The sequence below is a fragment of the Zootoca vivipara genome, chromosome 3 (assembly GCF_963506605.1).
Source record: "Zootoca vivipara chromosome 3, rZooViv1.1, whole genome shotgun sequence".
In the NCBI taxonomy this organism is placed as follows: domain Eukaryota; kingdom Metazoa; phylum Chordata; class Lepidosauria; order Squamata; family Lacertidae; genus Zootoca; species Zootoca vivipara.
Window position 1 is genome coordinate 56064836 of NC_083278.1, and position 21994 is coordinate 56086829.

Consider the following 21994-nt stretch of genomic DNA (forward strand, 5'->3'; position numbering starts at 1 on the left):
ATGGAGTTGGTGGAAATTGCCTCTCCCTTACATTGGCAGTGGTGACCACTGGGTCAAAAGTTCTTGCATGAGCGAAGGAGCACAATTGGATTCAACCCCCATTATCATCATGTTTGGCATTAGCTCATTTACTAGATACAGATGTGTTTACATTACTGGAGCATTATCCGTTGTAGTTTAGAGCAAAGTTTACTGGCCTTTATAAGATGTGCATATGATAGTTTTAAGTGTAAAAAAGGGGGCCATTGGATTTGTGTAATCTTTAGTAGGTTCAGTTTAATTCCATATGTACTCTAAGAAAACCAGATTGTTTGGTGTACAAATATTTATAATAGACTTCTTGCTCTTTTCCTCTCTTCTAACTTTTTCTTATACAACTTTGTTTTCTAACTTGTTTTCCCTCTCTCTCTTCAAAAGCCTGGTTATGTTTGGGTTCCAGAAAAGCAATTCTGTACACCATGTGGATGCAATCCTCTAGGATCCATGTCACTAAACTGTGATGTGTCAGGGAGATGTATATGTAAATCAGGATTCGCTGGTAAACGATGTGAGCTGAGCAGACAGGTGTATATCCAGAAGGAAAACCCATTACCGGCTCAGCCAATCAGAGCACCCCATCAGAGATGGGGCTACTCCAGTGCAAGTGGGTGCCCGAGAGGTGCTTTCAAACCTGCCTCTTTGGTAATCAAAAAGACCATGTACAGCATGCATTGCATTCTAGCATGTGTCTGTGTTGTGTTACACTAACAATGCAGTAGAAGGAAACCATTTAGGAAACAGTCAGTGTTCTCTCAAACATTGTCTGGTACAATATGCGCTAGAGAATAAATCCCATTGAAATTCCTGGGATTTAGTTGGAGTTCAGGACCCATGCTACTGCAGTGTGATGCATCAGGCAATTGGGGTAATTAATGAGGGGGGTATCTGAGAAAAAAATAAAATTTGAATGCTGACTTTTCGGATATGTAAGAATCAAGTTACAAAGGAACTTGGACAATATTAGTAACCCACATAACCTAAGTTATTGTGATTACTTGAATTCACCTAAAGTAATGTTCTCAGGTAACTCTCTATATGGAGTTACTTATAGCGGGACCAGTTAGTTGAATCCAGCACATAGTAATTAACACAAATCTTATTAGACCATTCACCTAGTAGTAAGAAAATAGTTAACAAAACATAATTTTATATGTGAATTTGTAGTTCTCCTCACTGGTGCACTGCAACCACTGACCCAACTTCTTAAGTTAATTGTGGGTTAAGTAGATAATTTTATCTAAAATGGAATTTGATTTTCTGCCTTTCCCCCTTATAAATAGGATTTACTTTTCCTATGAAACTGTTGATTTAGAGGGTGGGTGCTTGCTGGTTTAATTGCATGAGTTGAGGCATTCCTTTCTGTTCTTAGTGAGATACAATGCTATAGTACTAGTCATAATATACAGTGCTGAAACGGTGGACAAATTGCATGTTTATTGCTGTTACTTGGCTTTGCATGGGGAAGCAACTTCAGCTTCTGTGCCTGTAATCTGAACAAGGCCTGCTGATCCCATGCTGAAGTAGGGATAACTGAAGCTTATGTATTGAACAGAACCTTGCTCTGAGGTACTTTCTGAACAGGCAGGGTTGGTGGACCATGGACCTCTAGCTTAACTGGTAGACTTATGGGGCTGAATTTAGGCCAGGACTTTCCAATGGTTGAGCCCCACAAAAGATTCCAAAGGCACAAATTGGGATTTGTCAGCATGCTTGGATCAATGATGTTGCACTAATAGTTGCTGCTAATACAGATTCATGGTGATACAGGTTTAACAGAAAATCTTTGCCATTCTATACCATTTCTATACCATTGCAAGGAGGGATGTCGTCTGCAGAGATGGAAAAAGAGAGGCATTTCCCTATCTCGTTTTGAATGTGCACAGTTGGCCTCCACATCATCTAAAGGCCTCAGAGGCCACATAAGCTTCACTCTGAAAGGCAGAATAATGGCTGTATGTGTCCTATGGAAGAGTGATAGCTGCCACACTAAATCAAAAGCCCTGTGGCAGTCCGAAAGAGGGCTCTTCTGTTAGCTCATCCTTTGTTATTAGGCACATCAGGAGTGCATATTAAAAGTTCCTTTTGCAAGGTGCTCCATTAGAGAAGAACCAAATCCAGAGTTTAGAATGCTTGGGATTACATTGTACTGATTCCTTAATGAGGACCAATGAATCAGATTTCAAATTAACTTTGGAGCTTTGTATTTCAGATGTTGGTATCTTATTCATTTCAGACTTCAAACACGAACTTGGTTAAATTGGGCTACAAGGAGAGGTGCCAGATTTGAACCTCCTTATTTGTTTTAATCTCTTAGGACTTAAACAAACTGCCTCATTCACATCCATTGACCCTTCAAGAGTCAGTGCTTCTCGCACACTTTTTTCCTTTTGCATTGCTTGCTATTTTTATTTCTGTTAAATGATTTCCCTCTGTCTACTGTGACAGCCTGGAACCTTTGGCGTACAGTCATCCAGAGGCTGTGTTCCTTGCAACTGTAATTCATTTGGATCCAAATCTTTTGACTGTGATGAGACTGGACAGTGCCATTGCCAGCCAGGTGTTGGAGGAAAGAAGTGTGACCGCTGTGCTCATGGATTTTATGGCTTTGAAGAAGGAGGATGCACCCGTAAGTATAGATCATCAACTTTCATTTAATAGATGGGGAGCTTTCCTTTTTATTATGTGTGTGAGGAGAAAGACTTCTTTCAGGCCCAGCAGTAGATCTGAGTTCATCACATTCTGTTTCTCTGGGATTTATCTCTAGGGAAAAATTTTTTAATGCACTTTAGTTTTTGTTTTATTTTTTGTTTTAAAAAATTACATGTAGCAAAATGCTTAAGGTTAACTCCAAAATATGCACTTTGCATTTCTTTTACAAAAACATACACACCAGGATAGATTTATTCTATTAACCAATTCCATCGTGTGTGGCTTGTAAGAAGTGTTCTTCCTTAGAACCTATAAGGCCCATGAAAAATATCTTAATAGTGAATGCAGGGTGGTATAATCATACACGGAGAACAGTTTCTTAAATAATCTGATCCCAAGCCACGCATTTTGCATTTAGAAGGTTCCAGGTTCCACCCATGGCACCTTCTGATATGACTAGGAAAGGGTGCTGGCTGAAAATCTGGAGAGCCACTGCTCATCCATTTTACTGGGCTAGGTGAACCAATGATATGGTTTGGCATAAAGTGGTGTTCCTGTTGTACAATTTTCCCTTGCAATATGTTATTTTTGTTACAAATAATAAGTGTTCGACTTGGAGCTACCTAGAGATAAATGTAGCAACCCAGAGCTAGGTCTAACAGGTGGAATATAATGGGTGAAAAAGTCTAGCTTTACATACTGCATTTCAAACCAGAAGGTGTAGTCTGGTTGCATATCTCTTCTGTTTCCACATGACACATCACAGGGTAAATGTAAGAGGAAAATATTCCTTACCAATTTCTGGGAGGCGCAAGTAAATCCTTGCAAAATGTACCACAGAAATGGAGCCTAAGCATTGCCAGGTGAAACTGATGGAAATAATAAATTATCAACTAAAATGAAAAAAATATAATCACATGAAAGTACCTCAGTTCTTTTAAACAATCCTGTCAGTAAAAATAAATAAATTGCAACTCTAATTTCTATGTGGTGCCTACTTTGTGTATTTGTGTTCATTATACAGCTCAATAAGAAAGAAAAGAAAATGGCCGTTCATTCTCTCTTCCACATGGTTACCTCTCTCCACACATGCCACCTCTTGCTCTAAGTGCTTCACACTTCCCGAGGCACACTCTCTTACATCGTCCTTTAAGTCATTCATCTTCAATTGGTGGCACAATGGAGTTGTAACTTTCTGTAAGGTGGTTTGTGCCAGCAGCCTCATTGTTCCTAATTTATTTATTTGTATATTTGTTTATTAAAAAAAAACATTCAGCAGCAAACCAAAATCTCAGAGGTAAGATTCTCTGTCACATGATAGGCACATATCTGAAATTGTCCACAGATTCTGATCTGTTTGGGTCCTCCAAGAAAGAAAATAGTTACCTCAAGGGTGGAGAACTTGTGGCTTTCCAAATGTTGCTGGACTTCAACTCCCTTCGGCCAGCATGGCCATTGGTCAGGGATAATGAGAATTCTAGCCTACAACATCAGGACGACCAAAGTTTCCTTGTCACTTGACTACATGATGGCAAGTCAGAGAGACAGAGAGGTGGGGGGGGGAATAATTAAAAATGGTTCTCATCTTAACTGATGAGGTTAGAAATGGGTCATAGGTCTAGGAAGACTGCAGTCCACTGAATTAGACTTTTTATTTGGTGAGCAGGAGCAAGGAGCATACAGATAACATCAAATCTGGGTTCCTTTACTTCTCCATTTATCTACTGGCAAAGCTAAAGTGACAGAGTGTTTCTGCTCTGTTCCCCACTCTTCCTTCCAGCAAGAAACTTTAGCCAAAGGAATCATTCTCTCAGTAGCTGACCTAAAAAAATTGGGGAAAGATTCACAATGCAGAGAGCCTTCTGAAGACCACAAATGTGAGCTTTCCTGTGCGCTACTGGATCTTTGTATGTTAATTTATTCCCATTTTTTAAAAAACCTGGACTAAAACTTTTGTGTGTGTGGCAAAACTCCATGTAACATTGCTTCCCTTGGGTCTGAAGCCAACTCTCCATAGGGCACATCCATCCTCAAGGGACCTGCAATATAAGTATGACCTATATGAGTAGCAAAAAGATTTCTCAGTCTAAGATACAATAGTCAACGGAGCAACTTCCACAGGGAAATTGTGGGTGCACACAAGTTGCTGAATTGGACAGAATTGCTGAAAAGGGTAACATTAAGCCTATCTGAAGAATGATTATTTCATCCTTAGTTTGAAGCACTCAAATGATGCAATTACACAGGTCAGCTTATATTCCTTAATAGTGTGATTGATAGAAACCCTTCCCATTTAAGTCTTAAGCTTTTTCTCTTTCCTCAGCAATTCATATGAGCTACTTTTGATTAAAAACTTAAAGCCAGAAACTCATACCCCTGCATTTTATGCAATAAAGTATTTATTCTTCCTGGCCTTCAAACTCTTTACATTTGCACTACTCTGGAGTGCCTGATCTATGTCATGGGTGTGTGATGATGCCCAGTCCTACTCACTCAGAAGAGTGTTGAATGGGGCTTGCAAGGAAGTAGGCATAGGATATTAAATCAGATTATGGATCATCTGGCCCAGTAGTATCTACTCTAGCATTCTGTCTTCAATGTCTAAGCCAACAAGGTATTTACCACCACCACCACCACCCTGCTTCCCACCAACACCCACAAAAAAGAAAGCCTCTCTTAACTAGAGATATCAGGAATTGAACCTAGAAATTCATCTATGCAATGCTTGGGTTGCAACACTGAACTATATCCCTTGCCTGTTCGGCTTAAGTGTAGCAGTGGCCTAAAGGATATTAAATGTGATTTCAATCCATTCCGTCTATGAAGTAGCAAAAAGGCAACACTCTGGGCAGATGAATATTTCCTAAGAATTGTACAGATTGCATGCTGAACCACGGCTCTGTGCTTTTGTCTTCCCATACAAGAAGAGTCAATCTATAAAGGCATGCTTATTGTTGTGTAAAAGTTTAAACATGTCAGCACTTGGTAAGGGTAAGAGGTCAACTTTTGGATTCACGGAAGAGAAAACTTGAAATGAAAAACAAATGGTAACTGTAGTCTTAAGGCTCTTAGCACAAATGGGGATGGAACGAGAGCACAGTGAATGATCTTTGTGATTTGTCATTTTTTGCAGCAGTTGCAGGTTTGGAAAGCTGTTTTCTTTTGTGAAAACTTTCTGCAACTGATACCTGATTTATTCCAGAATGTCTAGCTCTGTCTCCTTCATTCTAAAATGTCACATTTTCAATCATACTAGGGTGGAAATGAATGATGAAAGAATTTGTGTTTACATTTTCACCATAAATTGTGCTCTAGCACCCACACACATGCATGAGATATCAATGTCACATAAATGTGTGTGGCACAAGTGTGGCAGATGCAATGGATAAAAATTGTAGGAGGGCACTTACAGAGCCCCACATCTCTTTGGGGTTTCCCATTCTCTTTAGTAGTCGTATGCACTCTGGGTTACTCTGTTGAAGACTCTGAAATGACATTCCTGGATTTAGCTAATGTTTAATTTGAGACACAGATCAGCAAATCATAACCATTTTAAAGCCAGCAACTGAAAAGAATTCTATTTTACAGGTGGGGAGTGGGTAAAAGAAATGTCATTTAATCTTCTTAGCTTTTGTTGCTCTTAAAAAAAATAAAGTTGAATAATTATATAGTATCATAAGTACAGGGACAAATGGTGAATATGAGTTCCACAGAAAAAAGATATTGGCCTTGATCAAGAAATGTTCTTGTACATTGATGGGCTGAATGCTTGCTGATGTACACAAGGATTATCATCCCTTCCTCTGTCAAGCAGATGGACACTGCTGTCAGTTTTGTGAGAGGAGAATAATAGAATTGCAGAGTTGGAAGGGACTCCAAGGGTCATCCAGTCCAACCCTCTGCATTGCAGGAATCTCAACTAAATCATACATGACAGATGACCATCCAACCTCTGCTTAAAAGGCTCCAAGGAAGGAGAGTCCATCACCTCTCGTGGGAGTCCGTTCTACTGCCGAGCATCTCTTAGCCACAGAAATTGCTTCATTTCCACTACATCAGCCATTTTAACAAGGGAAGAGCCCCCTTATGGGACTGGTGCCATTACATCTCTGAAATGAAGTATGATAGAAAGAAATGTCATTTGGCATAATAAATCTGGCAGATATATCACAAAACGGGGGGGGGGAGTATTGACATTTGAAGACCAAAGATGTGTAAGAGGTATAAAGAGAGTCTGTTTCTACTTTTAATGAGTTCTGTAATTTCATTTTCTAGCACATTGTAGAGGGAAGAGGAAAGAACAGCATAATGGCTTACCAGTTAATCTTTTTAATTAAAGACAATGATACTGATGTCTGAAAACCCTGAGAAAAGCCAAATGCCTTCAGACTGCTTAAGAATATTCCAAAGAGATACACAAACTTCCATTAATTCAATGGTGCTTCAAAACTGCATCTAGCGAGCAACTCTCCATTCAGAGAGAAGACAGCATGATATGAGGGTGGACTATACTATTAGATTTTCAAAGCCAACTGGGTCTCCAGCTGATTCCTGTTTGAGACCCTGTGTGACTACTCACCATCTAAATGAGATGGAGAATCTTGATTGGAATTATTGCCTCTCTTTTTAAAATAATAATAATAATAATGGGACCCAGGTGGCGCTGTGGTTAAACCACTGAGCCTAGAGCTTGCCGATCAGAAGGTCGGTGGTTCGAATCCCTGTGACGGGGTGAGCTCCCGTTGCTTGGTCCCAGCTCCTGCCAACCTAGCAGTTCGAAAGCATGTCAAAATGCAAGTAGATAAATAGGAACCGCTACAGTGGGAAGGTAAACGGCGTTTCCATGTGCTGCTCTGGTTTGCCAGAAGCGGCTTTGTCATGCTGGCCACATGACCTGGAAGCTATACGCCGGCTCCCTCGGCCAATAATGCGAGATGAGCGCGCAACCCCAGAGTCGGTCACGACTGGACCTAATGGTCAGGGGTCCCTTTACCTTTACCTTTAATAATAATAATAATAATAATAATAATAATATATATTTAATGCAGCCAAGAATAAGTGGGGGGGTTAGATAGTCACTAGGGAGCTTCTTTTCTTCATACCATTTTTACAGTATGAATATTGCCTCCCCCCAAACTGATACTTGCTTCAATAGGCAAAGCTTATGAGCAGGACAAAAGTTAAATAGAATGGCCCCATTCTAGCAACCCACTTCCATCTTTCCAGCACCAAATAAGTTACCTTAGCACAGGTAGGCACCCTATGGGTCTCAGAGGCCCTCAGCGCAGCCCACTATAGGTGTCCAAGAAATTTCAATGTTTGCTACCTGCCATGTGGTTTTCTTTTTCCTACAGATGTGTTTGCTCCCCCAGGCTCCTTTGGAGAGGAACTGTGGGATATATAAATTGAATAAATGAATTCATTATTGTGGAGGAGGATGCACGGTCACAGTCATGTCTGTGCACCATGTTCCCCTTGTAAATCACACTGCCTTTTTTTAAAAAAAAAATTGGCAGATAAGGGAGTGCAGTTGTGTTGGGAAGGGTGATGTACATACTTTACTCCCCATGAAATCACAATGGAGGGGTTGGGAGTGTGGGCTCCTGTCACATCCACTGGCATACGGCCCTTGACTGACCACTTACCACCACACTTGGCTCTCAGAAGTAAAAATGTTGCCCAGTCCTGATAGCATTTATCTAAAATTGTGTTTCATACTCTATATTTCAGTCATTATAAGAAAAGAGATTGATGCATAGCTAGAGCCCCAAGAGTATGCTGGCAATGTGTTGCCTCATAGTTGATAGATGTGGCAAGTGATGGCTCTGTAAAGTTTCAGCCAGGCATTTCATGTTGTGGGCACATATACATAGCTCATTGTTGGGACTCTACTGCTTTTGTTTTTATTATTTCTATATCAGACCCAACTAGGTACATGACCTTGGCTCAGTTTTCATCTCTCCAGTCCATAGTTAGATGCACCCACCACAGATAAATTATTATTAGTATTAATTCATTTCTGGACCAGTCTTTACCACCCATGGGGAATCACATAACACACAACCATAAAACATGATAGAGTTGATGATCAAAACAATTATCCGTCAAACAATAAAACGAAACAGACAGTACAGTATAAAAACCTAAGATTTTGGACAACTGACATTACGATGACAGAATTTGCTTCCTTCAGATATTTTAAGCAATGTGCTTCATGTTGTCTTTCTCTTCATCTTCCCCATGAAGCTTGCGAGTGTGCCCATCTTGGTAATAATTGTGATCCACACACTGGCCGTTGCATTTGCCCTCCCAATACTGTAGGACAGAGGTGTGATAAATGTGCACCAAATCACTGGGGTCATGACATTATCAGCGGGTGCAAGGTGAGTGAACCTGTATTTTATCTCTGTGTGTTTCTTTGCTTTCCATGTGGTAAACTACTACTCTTTGGAACCAAAACCACAGTGGGAGTTTTCTAAAGAATCATAGAACTGAAGTTCTCTTTTGTGAGCATTGGCATTGGCCCAGATGACAGGATGTGCTATATTTGAATTGGAGCTGCATCTTTCAGAAGACAAAGTGTTCAAACTCCACATGTACCTTATTTCAGCTGTTGTGTACTGAAGTCAGAAGGACAGTCTGTCCAAATTTGGATATAATTTTATCCCTTTTCACAAAACAAAGGCAAAGTGAGCCTAAGGATAACTCAGAAGGCTTTGTATTGTGTCTGACAAAGCTTTCTTTGTTCCAAGCACAATTTTAATAGAATTCTGAGTGTCGTTCAAGGATACCAGTCTTCATGAGCAGTATTAGAACTGAAGTTGGTATTACATTGTCCCAATTAAAAACTGAAGCCAGAGATACAAGAGAGGTCCTATCTGAGTTACAGGATCAATTGTGGGTCTCCTAAATAATATTTCATTTGGTACACAACTCAACTTACCTATGAGGATATATTGGAATCGTCTCCGTGTATACTACCCTGAGCTTTGTGAAAGAAGATTGGTGCAAATGTGATAAAATAAAATGAAGGATCCATGGTACTACCATGTGTAGGCGCTAGGATACGTCTAAGCCTTTTATCATTGACTTGACTGTGGGCTTGTTGACACTTCTGCTTCCCCCATACCTAGAAAGCATGGTTTTCCACTTGCCCCATGCTTCCTAGGCATGGATCCACTGCTTTCCACAAGAAAACCCACTCTTCACTGAATCATACCAAACGTCAATCCACCGGGAAACTGAATGACGTTTGCTCTGATTCAGCAGTAAAGATCAAGTTTTCCTGAGGAAAGTGGTGGGACAAGCAGAAGTCTGGATAAGCCGTATGTAAAGTATTTTCTTTTGTCTCTCTTGAGCCAACTTTAATTCATAGTGAGAGTCATTGTAGTCTGGTGAATACCATGATGGCTTTGGATGTGATTCACCTCGTACCTCTGCCATAGGTTCACTGTGTGACCCGAGTCAGACAAGTTAGTTTCTCTCACTTCCAGGTCCCTCTCATTATGGTAAGATTCAAAATTACCGTCTCTTAGAGATATATTGGAAATGGGCATTATAAAGAATAAAATCGCCACATATCAAGCGTGTATACAAATGATCATTAATAGGAACATTAAGAGGCCTAACTTAACATTGTGGTAGTTTCTTTCAGTGTAGGCAAGCAATCAAATGCCACAGTGCTCTCTCTTAAAAGGCTGTTTTTCATGGCCATTCAAACCAGTTAACTAATGCAGAATAATTTATTTTCTTTTTGAGTTGTAAAGCTCCTCTCACAAAACCTCTGCCTTTCTTCACCACACAGATCACCAGGCTTCTGCAAACCAGCTTAATAGGGGTTGAGGACCTCTGTTTCAGCTCTGGGATCTCTCCTATCTATCCTCGCCTTGTCTATTATATGAGTGCATTAGTATGGCAGCTGCCACAGCACTCTCTAAATTAATAATGATATGTCAGCCAAGTCTTCCCTTTTAACGCATTGCAACTAATTTCTCTAAGGCAAGGTGTGATTGCCCCCTCTCCACTTGAGCTTTTAGTGGAGCCGATTTCAGAGCCCATCATAACTCACTGGCAGGGGAAGATTGTGTGAAGCTTCCTCCTTGCAAAACAAACATTACATTTGATTGTAATTTACTCTGCATATGGTGAACAATTTGCCCAGTAGGCATTATCCTCTGGCATCACTTACTGTGCAGGCTTCCTGCTCCAAATAGGCTTTAATTCTTAGACTACACAGAAGCCTGCCAGGCAATTCTTAACTGTTAGTGGTCCCAGATACATACAATCCAGAATTTGGCTGCCATATATACTGAGCGAAATAGAGCTTCAGAACAGATCTTATGATTTTAACTTGAGGTGTTGCCAATTATCTCTCTGATGGGGTTTCAGTGTGAATCATAAACTACTGCATTTCTAGCAATCTTTTTCAAAGCCTCCCAGCTCTACTTTTTCATCTTTAACAAGAGTGCCCATGGCTGCTGTTGTACTCTTGCCTGTTAATATAAGCCACAATTCTGGATACAACATTCCTCTTATGCATGTGTCCAAATAAAATATATTTCTGCTGTTGCCACAACAGCACCAGTGAGCATTATCTAGTGTGGATATTGGTTGGGTAATATATGTATTAATTTGCTGACCCTGTAAATTTTTATCCCTCCTAGTTTCCAATCATAAAAGAATTTTACAGTTGCAAACTATAGTAATAACAAATGTGAGCAGACCAAACCTTAAAGCAACAAACTGCTGTTTTAAATTAATCTGAAGTATCCAAATTTAGGATCAGCTCTGATGTGCTCAGTATCATTATTGTAGATTTGAAATGTAAGTTCAATACAGAATTAACATTGTGATCCTTACTCCCAAATGCCTTTTCAACTTCTTTGCAAACTGGACAAAGATTCCAGGACAAGAAGGAGTCCTTTCTGGTTTTGCAAAAGTTGTTTCTTTGATTTGATTGAAGACTTTCTCCATAACAAAGAGCTCCAAAACATTGTGCAAGCATTGATTCACTAGTGGAATTTATCGGACCTTAGTTTTCATGCAGGCTTTGTGATCCATACCAATCCACGTACTTTAAAAAAATGTCCTTCAAGTGACAAAATACCTAAGAAATGAATCCAGTATGTGTGGACTCTTTACCTGCACAAAATAGTTGCCTAGCCTATTGATGTAAATATGTTGACAATTGGCAATAGTTTCAGTTGTTCTTGAGGGAGTTGTTTTTCTTTGGTTAAAGATGAAACACTTTAACATAGAATCATTAAATGTTTTTATGGAACATCTCCTCTTCTCTTTAGGCTTGTGACTGCAGTCCAGCTGGATCTCTCAGTTTCCAGTGCAACCCTGACACTGGCTGCTGTTTCTGCCGCTCAGAATTCTCTGGGGAGAAATGCTCCGAATGCAGGCTGGGATATCGCAATTACCCGCAATGCAATGCCTGTGAATGCCTGGCAGCAGGGACTGAGCCACACACTTGTGATTCAGAAATGGAAAAATGTTCATGTTCTGATCATACAGGACAATGCACCTGCAAGGTAAGTGAAGTATTAGTCACCAAAAGTTTTATCTTTGTCTCTCAGCGTTCTCCACTATAGCAACTTTCATTTGGCTCAAATTGGTAGACAGCTGTTGATTAAATAATAGCGAGTGTCTTCCACCAGGTCACACACTCACAGCCTGAACCCCTGAGCAGTAACCCTAATTTACTTCAGTGTTTTTTAATTCCAAGTAAATAGGTATAAAGTGTGCAGTCCAGTGCTGAGGGCCTTCTGGCAGTTCCCTCGCTGCGAGAAGCCAAGTTACAGGAAACCAGGCAGAGGGCCTTCTCGGTAGTGGCACCCACCCTGTGGAGCACCCTCCCACCAGATGTCAAAGAGAAAAACAACTGCTAGACTTTTAGAGGATATCTGAAGGCAGCCCTGTTAAGGGAAGCTTTTAATGTTTAATAAATTATTGTATTTTAATATTTCTGTTGGAAGCCGCCCAGAGTAGCTGGGGAAACCCAGCCAGATGGTTGGGGTATAAATTATTATTATTATTATTATTATTATTATTATTATTATTACACTTGTGTTTGATGAACTTGAGTGCAAGGCTGCTTGTCTTGACTTGCTACATGGTTTCCAGCAAGAACAGGTCATCAGTTATCCTGAAACAGCAGGTCCTAAACTCCTTCTTTGTGCTATACATTCAAGGGATGAAGGAAGCAAGACAGAAATCCTTGATCTATCTAGGTCAGGCATTGGCAAACTCGGCCCTCCAGATGTTTTGGGACTACAACTCCCATCATCCCTGACCACTGGTCCTGTTAACTAGGGATGGGAGTTGTAGTCCCAAAACATCTGGAGGGCCGAGTTTGCCTATGCCTGATCTAGGTTTCTTGATCTACCTTTCATCCTTCAATAATTGACCAGTAGTGGGGCTGTTATATCTGGTGACTAGAGTTCATAGCTCCTTAGCTGTTGGCCTCCCTGGCCTCATGGGATCTACCTGCCCCTGTCCCAAAGCTAGAGACCATTCCACATTTCTTTCCTCTGGGAGCCAGTGGGATAAACAGACTCCAACCAAGTGCAGGAATGGAATAAAGTACAGAAAAGTTGGTATCAAGGTGGGATAGCTGAGAATTGGCCACTAGAGATTGGCTTGCTCTCCCAAGATCACTTCAAATTAACTTGGAGAAAGATTTAGGAAGCTGCAGGAGAGAAAGAAAATAAGTGGGCTTCTCCCCACCTCTGCAGCCTTTTATCTCCCCTCCCTTTGCAATGTAATGGGGTAATAAATTGAATGAGGGAAGCCCACAATTCTTCTCTAGTTTGGATTTCAGTCTGAACAGGAGGAAAAAAAGGGGGGAGCTTGTAAAGGATCACTAATCTTTGAGGCCACCTTAAACGAGCCTTTAAAATTATTTTCCAAGCAAGGCTCTGGAGAGCTTTGCTAGGCACCTTTAGTGATCACCTCAGTGCTGCCACACTCAGAAGTCCTGTTCAGACTGACAGCATGCACAGAATGTGGCACATACACTTGCCCCTATCCAAATTAGTCAGGCTTCAAGCATCAAAAAATTAACAAGTCAAATTAGCTTTGACTCTTTTATTCCCATTGAACCAGGACCATTGAGTTACAGGGGTCACCAACCTTTTTGGTGCAATGGGCACACATTTAGAATTTTGAAAGAGAGAAGTGGGTGCCACCCTCTCTGTGTGGCACTGAAAGCTCAGCATTTGTAGCAGCTACAATGTTGGAGGTTGTAATGAAAATTGCCCTTAAAGCACATGGGAATTCCAACTTTGTGTAGCTGTTGTTGTTGTTGTCGTCGTCGTAGGATAATGAACCTGAGATGATAGCATCTTGACTTGCACTGGATCAATAGGCTGCAAAATCATCTTAAATCCAAGTTCATTGCCTTAATGGATTTGTTTATGGTGCCCTGAGGTTTTCTCTTTTAATCAACAATGTATAGAATTAACATCATACCCACTAAAATGAATTGTTTGTGCGTGCGTATGCACACACACACACACAAAATTTGCCAGGACAATTTCTCATGGATTGTAGAAAACTTTTAATACTTTAATACTTTTCTTCAGCATGGTCAGCCTGTGTTAAAACACTGCCTGAATATATTCACAATTGTTTCTCATTCTTAAGGCACGATTCATTGACTGTTTGTTTACTTTTAGCCTCATTGGCTTTAATGTAACTACCCCATTGTAAATTATCATTACGTTGCCCTATTTATTTATATGGTTAAATGATGTGTAAAAACAGTTAAAGAAGAGCATAAGAGCAGCCCTGCTTGATCAAACCAAAAGTCCATCTAGTCTAGAATCCTCTTTGCCATTGTACCCAACTATATATTTCTGAAAAGCCCACAAGCAGAGTTGGAAGGCAAAACTCTTGTGTTGTTATGCCTACCTGGAAACAGCACATTGGTTGTAGCTCATGGTTTGTCTGAAGTGAGACAGGCCAGCAGCCTGCGACCAGATGACATGCTAAGGCAAACCATGGCTTAGTAGCAGTAGAACCAGGAGATGAGTGTAGTGCCTACCGGTACAATCTCCTGTCTGGAAACTTGCGCATTTGGGTGTTTTGCACTGAGCTACAATTGACAGCGTGAACCAGATCTGTGTATCCCTGTGATGAGCCTTGCTGGATATTAACTTGTTCTGGGCCTGAACCATTATGATCTAGAACTCAGTTCTCATGCTTCCCAGTGGTACATGTTTAAATACAGGATAGCAGGCAAGTAAGTTTGTGAAGTTTTGTAAAATTGCAATGTATTCTGCAGACATCAGCATGTTTATCTCCAGATCTTCATACTACCGTTTGTCCAAGTCAATATGTATCTTAAAGAATCTTATTGTGATAACTACTTGCTATAAGAACCACGCAGTGTGCGAGTGTTTTGATGCTGTTGTCTCTAAAGTGTTTCCCTCTTTCTACAATAGGTTAATGTGGAGGGTGTCTACTGTGACAAGTGCAAACCTGGCAGGTTTGGACTCTCTGCCAGAAACCCACTTGGCTGCAGCAGCTGCTACTGCTTTGGCCTGACATCACAGTGCAGTGAGGCAAAGGGGCTGGTCCGCATGTGGGTGAGTAAGGCGCTGCTGAGCCATGTAATGCAATAATGTTGTTTCCTGCTGGTGTCTTTTAGTCCAAGACAGAGATGGAACTAGGAAGTGTAGGAAAACATTTAAGCAGTGTTTTTCATTGCACACTTATGAGAAATGGGTAGAAGACCATGTTCCAGTAGGCAATCAGGGTCAAAACATTCACAATAAGTGTCAGGCCTCAGAGCAAAGCTATTAAAACCCTGAAGAAAGGTGATGTAATCAACCGAGGACAACGGTTCCATGAGAAAACGTAGCACTTCAGAGCTTTGTTTTTCAAATGCAAAGCTCTGAGGAAAATCGGAGGTTTTCATTTCTACCTAGAATAATGGATTGCTAATATATTCAATTGAGGGACCCAGGTGGCACTGTGGTTAAACCACTGAGCCTAGGGCTTGCTGATCAGAAGGTTGGCGGTTCGAATCCCTGTGACGGGGTGAGCTCTCGTTGCTTAGTCCCAGCTCCTGCCAACCTAGCAGTTCTAAAGCACGTCAAAATGCAAGTAGATAAATAGGAACCGCTACAGCGGGAAGGTAAGCGGCGTTTCCATGTGCTGCTCTGGTTTGCCAGAAGCAGCTTTGTCATGCTGGCCACATGACCTGGAAGCTATACGCCGGCTCCCTCGGCCAATAATGCGAGATGAGCACGCAACCCCAGAGTCGGTCACGACTGGACCTAATGGTCAGGGGTCCCTTTACCTTTAATATATTCAATTAACAAGGGTTTTCCATGTCCACTTAAGCTCCAAAATACCAGGAAATTAAAACAAGTAAGAATCATACCTTTAACATACGTGTTCTTTAAGCAATATTGATATGGTATGGCATCCTATCTTGTACTTAGTTTCAGCTCCACCACTAACTTGGAGATGGATGGCTGTCAGTGGTAGAGTGGTGGCTGCAAATCCTGCAGAAAGAAGCACTGCTTCCCTTTAGGCATCGTTTGATCATGTGTTTTAAAAGTCAGGCTGTGTTTGCAAAGGAAGCAGGGTTTGCACCTGGGAGCTCAGATGGAACAAATCTCAGCAGGGCTTGCATCGGGTGCCAGATTTCTAAGTAGTGCTATCACCTAGCCAGTTACTATCTTCTAGCACTTGTATATATTATACATTTTGTCTTCTTTGTGTCCTTGAATATAACATTTTCTACCAGCCTCCCCCAACTTTGTGCCCTGCAAATGTTTTCGGCTGCAACTCCCATCAGCTCTAGCCAGCACTGCCAAATAATTTTGAAAACCCCTTCCAGTCCTTCAGGTGTTGACATACCTTCTTCAGTGGGATGTCCCTGGTGATCAAAATGTAGAAAAATTTCCTGTCTTAGGAACTGGCAAGTTTCTTCTGCTTTTAAGGCTGATTTCAGTATTAAGAAACATTTGCCAGTGCTTTGACAAAATGTATAATTTGCACAAAATGGGAATAATTGGCTAGTTAGAAGGATTTTGGGGCACTGTCGCATAATGCATGTCAATCAACAATGTGATTCTGTGGCTTAAAAAAAAAAAGCATTGAATTGTCATCACTAAACCAATGTATCCAATACAAAGGCACTTCTCCACTCACTGTAGCACAGGCACCCCCAAACTTCGGACCTCCAGATGTTTTGGACTACAATTCCCATCTTCCCCAACCACTGGTCCTGTTAGCGAGGGATCATGGGAGTTGTAGGCCAAAACATCTGGAAGGCCACAGTTTGGGGGTGCCTGCTGTAGCACTTAAGTCAGAAGAGGGGAGAAAAGAGAGAACAAATGGTGTACAGTTTGGTGCTATCGTTGCTGTTTCCCCCCACAGTTCTGGTGTCCACCTACATTGATCCTATGGACCCAAAGGTATCAACATGTTGACTAGCATAATCGCCATGTGTTTTATGGATGTCAGATGCACTGACTCAGCATGTCTGACTAGCATAAATTATAATGCAGTGTTGTTTAAATGTCATTTAGAACATTGTGTCCATTCCTGGGTACCACACTACCATGTGGCTTTTCATGCAGCATATCTATGTTGGTCCTTTCTGCTGGAAGGAGAACTGCCAGTGATACCATGTTGGGTGAAGCTGGAACCTCTAATGTGGCAGTGGTTCTGTCTCTCAGCTGGAGATGTCTCTTCCTGCTGACAGAAGCTAGCAGAGAGGGGATTATGTGTTAGTTTATCCCCATCAGCTGCAGTAAAAATCCACCTTTTAAGACTTTTGTTGTTGATAAAGCTAAAAAATATCCATGCAATCATTCAAAATATTTCAAATATTGTCAAATATTAAGATTTGGAAATAGGCAATTTCCTCTTTTAGCCTGAGAAACTGAGGGGCCATGTGAAGCATACCTTATTTGTCAGTCATGGAGATAAAGAAATATATTGGGGGGGTCACCTTTCCCTACTTTGCCCCTTCCTAGGCTACAGTTTTGTTTTTAAAAGGCAATGGAAGAAAGAGGGACAATGGAATTCCAAAAACATAAATTCATAGATGATGCAACTTCGGTAGCTTAATGGCTTTATCCACATTTTTCTTGACTGCACACAGAATGCAAAATCTGTAGGAAAAGATTTGGGACACTTATTATACCATTACCTTTGCACTATATGGAAATTTAAGCTTTTAAAATTCATGTTCCATCTTGCTTCCGTACTTATCAGAACCTTTCATAGAACTCACATCAAGATTTTCAAGTAGACTGAGTACTAGAGGGGGAGACAAAAAAAAAGGCCAGTATTGTGCTGTATGTGACAAGTTGTTGAAGAGTCCAAGCTGGTTCACACATGGATGTTCCATCAAGTGAAGACTGCACCATTAAGTGTTGGTTTGCACATGAATGAGCCATTTCAGATCAAACACCAGATACAGAACTTTCATATATCACTTAAACAAATGCCATCCTATTCAGTTAATTGGGGTTTAGCCACAAGTCACCATTTGTTGACTAATCAAGTGATGAAAAAGAAAGTGCAGTGCAGCACATGTATTTATCAACTGGCCCTCTGGCATTCCTTGAAAGGAGATACCTTTGATAGTGAATTATGCATTCCTCGAAAGGGAGACCTTTTATAGTCAGGTATGGTCCAATTTCATTTATCGATTGTGGCCTGGGAGGAGAATAAAAGTCAGTAAACATTACATATAGTATAGCCAAAGCAAACCTATGCATGTTGACTTTGAAGTAAGTCCAAGTGTGTTCAGCAGAGCTGAGTAAACATGCATAAGGATTGCCATTGTAGCAGAGGTGGGGCTTACTCCTGGGTAAATAGGCATAGGACTGAAGCCTAAGTTAATCAAAGCATCACCTCTCCTGCAACCACTCCCTTTGGAAGGTGCAGGTGCACCTGATTTAAAATTTCCCTAATGATCAATTATCCCTCTGTGAATTCTCATATCAAATGAGGCTTGCAGCTTCACGCTGCAGTCTCTTTCTTTCTGAACATTAAAAACTTGTAACTCTTCCCATCTATTTTAGAACAGATTGAGTGCAACTGGCAAAACCCTCTTATACACCGGTACCATGACACTGAGGCGTGCATTTCAAATACTTTGTGCATTAACCAGTTTCTTGCTGATTAGCATGTCTAATGCATGAGAACTGGGAACACCTCCAGAGTGAAATCAGACACTTCATTTTGGCATTAGCACTTCAAAGAAATGTGCTGTCATACTGCTACAGATACAGTAGAAAAATAATAATGTCAGTTCGGGGCCTCATCTCTTCTTCTTCTTTGCTAGACAGGAATTTTGTGAAGTTCCACAAAGAGACTGATGTTTTCAAGGATGGTTTTCTTTTCTTAATTTAATTGCCATATCTGCATCTTTAGCATCAGTGCAATTCTGTATAGTTTCAGATTCTCCCCTTGTACTTGTTTAGCATTCTACACAATTTCTCTTCGCACGTGAGAAATTAATTATTCTGATGTTCTTTCAGATTTATTTGATTTCTGTAAGTTTGTCTGGCATGTTTTTGCTGTTTGTTCAAAAAAAACCTACCTGTTTTATTTTTATTTTTAAAAACTTTTTCAAAATTAAAAAAAACTGGGTCAAGATGAGATTGAAAACTAAGAAATGTCACATGAGGTCTTGCACAAGCAATAGATTTTTAATGTGAAACCTGAGACTCTCCTAGGTTATATATAGGCTAAATGAGGTCTAATATCTACGGTACATTCATCCAACCCAGGCATTTTCTCTGACCTGTGCATCCCCATCAGTCAGAGCAATCCTACATTCACATTTCTCCAGGACCAAAGATTCAATACACCAAGTGGAATATTCACTATAGCCAATACTCAGCCTAGTAGGGAAGGAGAAATACAGTCAACCACAAAAGGAGTCTGGCTCCTGCATAGACTGACTATCCCTCTGCCCTTGACAACCACATTATAGGATTTAGTGTAAACATGCTCCTTCCCTGTGCTACCCAAATCCCAACCATGACTTCACTTGATTTCGTTGTCCCAATGGCTCTGTGCCTCTGACTAGGGTTGCCAGACTCAATAGAGGACAGGACTCCTGTGCCTTTAATTGCCCTGCTCTCTTTTGAGTCTGGAAACCTTAAAGAGAAACCAGCAGACCCTTTGCTTGGAAATTAAACAAAGGGTCTGCTGGTTTCTCTTTAAGGTTTCCAGACTCAAAAGAGAGCAGGGCAATTAAAGGCACAGGAGTCCTGTCCTCTATTGAGTCTGGCAACCCTACCTCTGACTCTTTTGTGGTGGTATCATATTTGGCATACCCCCAGGGCTTGTCCTAAATCCGATAGCCCCTTAAGTTGTTTAATAGGATTGTGCCCTGAAGTATGGAAAGCAGCAACAGTTGCTAAACTTACAGAATACATCTGGTGCAGAGATAGTAAACAAACCGTAGAGCACTATGAAAAGTTTGTTATGTTTAATTCACTTTTGCCTGAATGATACAAAGGTGAATGCCATTAACTATTTTAATACATACATACATATTTTATTTGTATGCTGCCTTTTCACATTTCAAACCATGCTCAAGGCAGTTAATAACATGAAAAGATACATAACTACAACATAACAAAAGTAGTCATAAACAATAAATCAAATATTAAAACATGCACAACCAAACTGTATTTCCATGTAAATCATAACAAGATCTAAAATACAGATGCAAAAAATCAACTGCAGCAATGCCTTCCTGCAACAAGCCAGCCCCATAACAACAACAATCTAGCCCAAGAGTCTGATCAGCTGCCTCAGCTTCTGCAGCTGGAGTCAGTCAGGGCCCTGTCCTCCCAGCCAGGTGGGGAAAGGCCTGCAAGGCAAGGAGCAGATCTTCCAGGACTCACAACCAAGATGGTCTGTAGGATGTCTCTGAGTATGTACTATTCAATGCTTTACTATGCATATTCCAGTGTATATTTTATTGTTATCTTGCTTGTTTAATAAAATATTTAAATCTTCAGATAATTCACAAATTAATATTGTTTGTCCAGAAAGAATAAAATATTGCATTTGTCTAATCTTTTAATTACTATAGTTGACTCTGAAGCCAGATCAAGTCATTCTTCCTCTTGTTGATGAAAATGTCAAGCAGCAAACTGTCCAAGGGATTATATACCAATATCCAGAGACAATTGCAAATATCGACTTGGTCACTCAAGAGTTACGCTCGGAACCATTTTACTGGAGACTTCCAAAACAGTTTGAAGGGCGGAAGGTAAAGGGAATGAATTCTTATTGGAGCTGATATTTTGCAGTTTTTACATTTTGTTTCCATAGGAAGGGTAAGATGAACTGAATAGTCACAATTGTTTGCCTGCTGGTCCTTGTGTAGCTAAATAGGCAGTCTTGGGAGAACCCCAAAATTTGCAAAAGTTCTTTAAAAGAATCTTCACGAAAAACTGTTGGGGAGAGCCCCCCCTTCCCACCCCCAAATAGCCAAATGAATCTTTCTGAACATTATTTTATTGTTTGTGCAGAAAGAACAACTCTCAACTAAGCTAGTATATATTGCATTTATAAAATAAAATAAAATAAAACTGGCAGAACTCTCCTTATTTGTTCTTCCCATCCCAGATAGAGGCAAGCTCCATTGGAATACTAGAAAAACACTGTTTAATAACATTTGCAGTTCAGGGTATGCTGAGGCACAGCCATCTGAGTACTGAGGAAATCATTACAATACAATACTCTTAAGTACAAAATTCTGTTCATAGCCTATAGCTATAGCTGACCTTGATCAATTTGGGATTATCCAGAAAGAAACACAGTCTCTTTCTAGCTGACCCTAACCCTCCAGCTATATTAAGATACAGAGCAGTGCACTTGGGAAGTGTAGTAGAAAAAGCTCCCACAACAGCCACCATGTTGGAATGTGCTTTAGGTTATCTTGAAGTAGGCTGCTGTGTTTTGCTTTGTTTCATTTCAAATTCTAGAGGGATTGATTTGTTAGCCTGTTACAGGAAAAATAAGAGTGTTTTGAAAAACAAGAAATTTGTTTTTCAAGTCACCATACAAAAATGGCTGAGACTGTTTCCTAAAATGGACATGGGGAATTGGGCTTCGTAGGTTCAGTTTAAGTCATTTTGTGGGTCTGTTATGTGGGGCACACAACACAGAAGTGAACTGGTTAGGTTTATGCTAACTGAAGAGCTCAAAAACATATTTTAAACATACTGGAAAGGTACATTCACCTACAGCTACATAATGTTTAGATCCACAAAATAATGCTTTCAGACCTTTAGTCTCATTGAAAAAA

The 21994-nt window shown here is 40.5% G+C and overlaps 1 protein-coding gene across 8 annotated transcripts in view; it reads left to right on the forward strand.

The window, feature by feature from the left end:
* LAMA2 (laminin subunit alpha 2) overlaps positions 1-21994 on the forward strand; it is a 377555-nt gene that overhangs the window by 239820 nt on the left and 115741 nt on the right. For 5 of the 8 annotated variants that reach the window (XM_060272671.1, XM_035109029.2, XM_060272672.1 and 2 more), the window contains 6 exons: positions 418-681; positions 2485-2665; positions 8935-9071; positions 11988-12224; positions 15138-15281; positions 20774-20953. In XM_060272671.1, coding sequence (XP_060128654.1) covers positions 418-681; positions 2485-2665; positions 8935-9071; positions 11988-12224; positions 15138-15281; positions 20774-20953 — 1143 coding nt within the window. The remainder of the gene's footprint in view (positions 1-417; positions 682-2484; positions 2666-8934; positions 9072-11987; positions 12225-15137; positions 15282-20773; positions 20954-21994) is intronic. The other 3 variants (XM_060272676.1, XM_060272677.1, XM_060272678.1) reach the window with 1 other exon arrangement.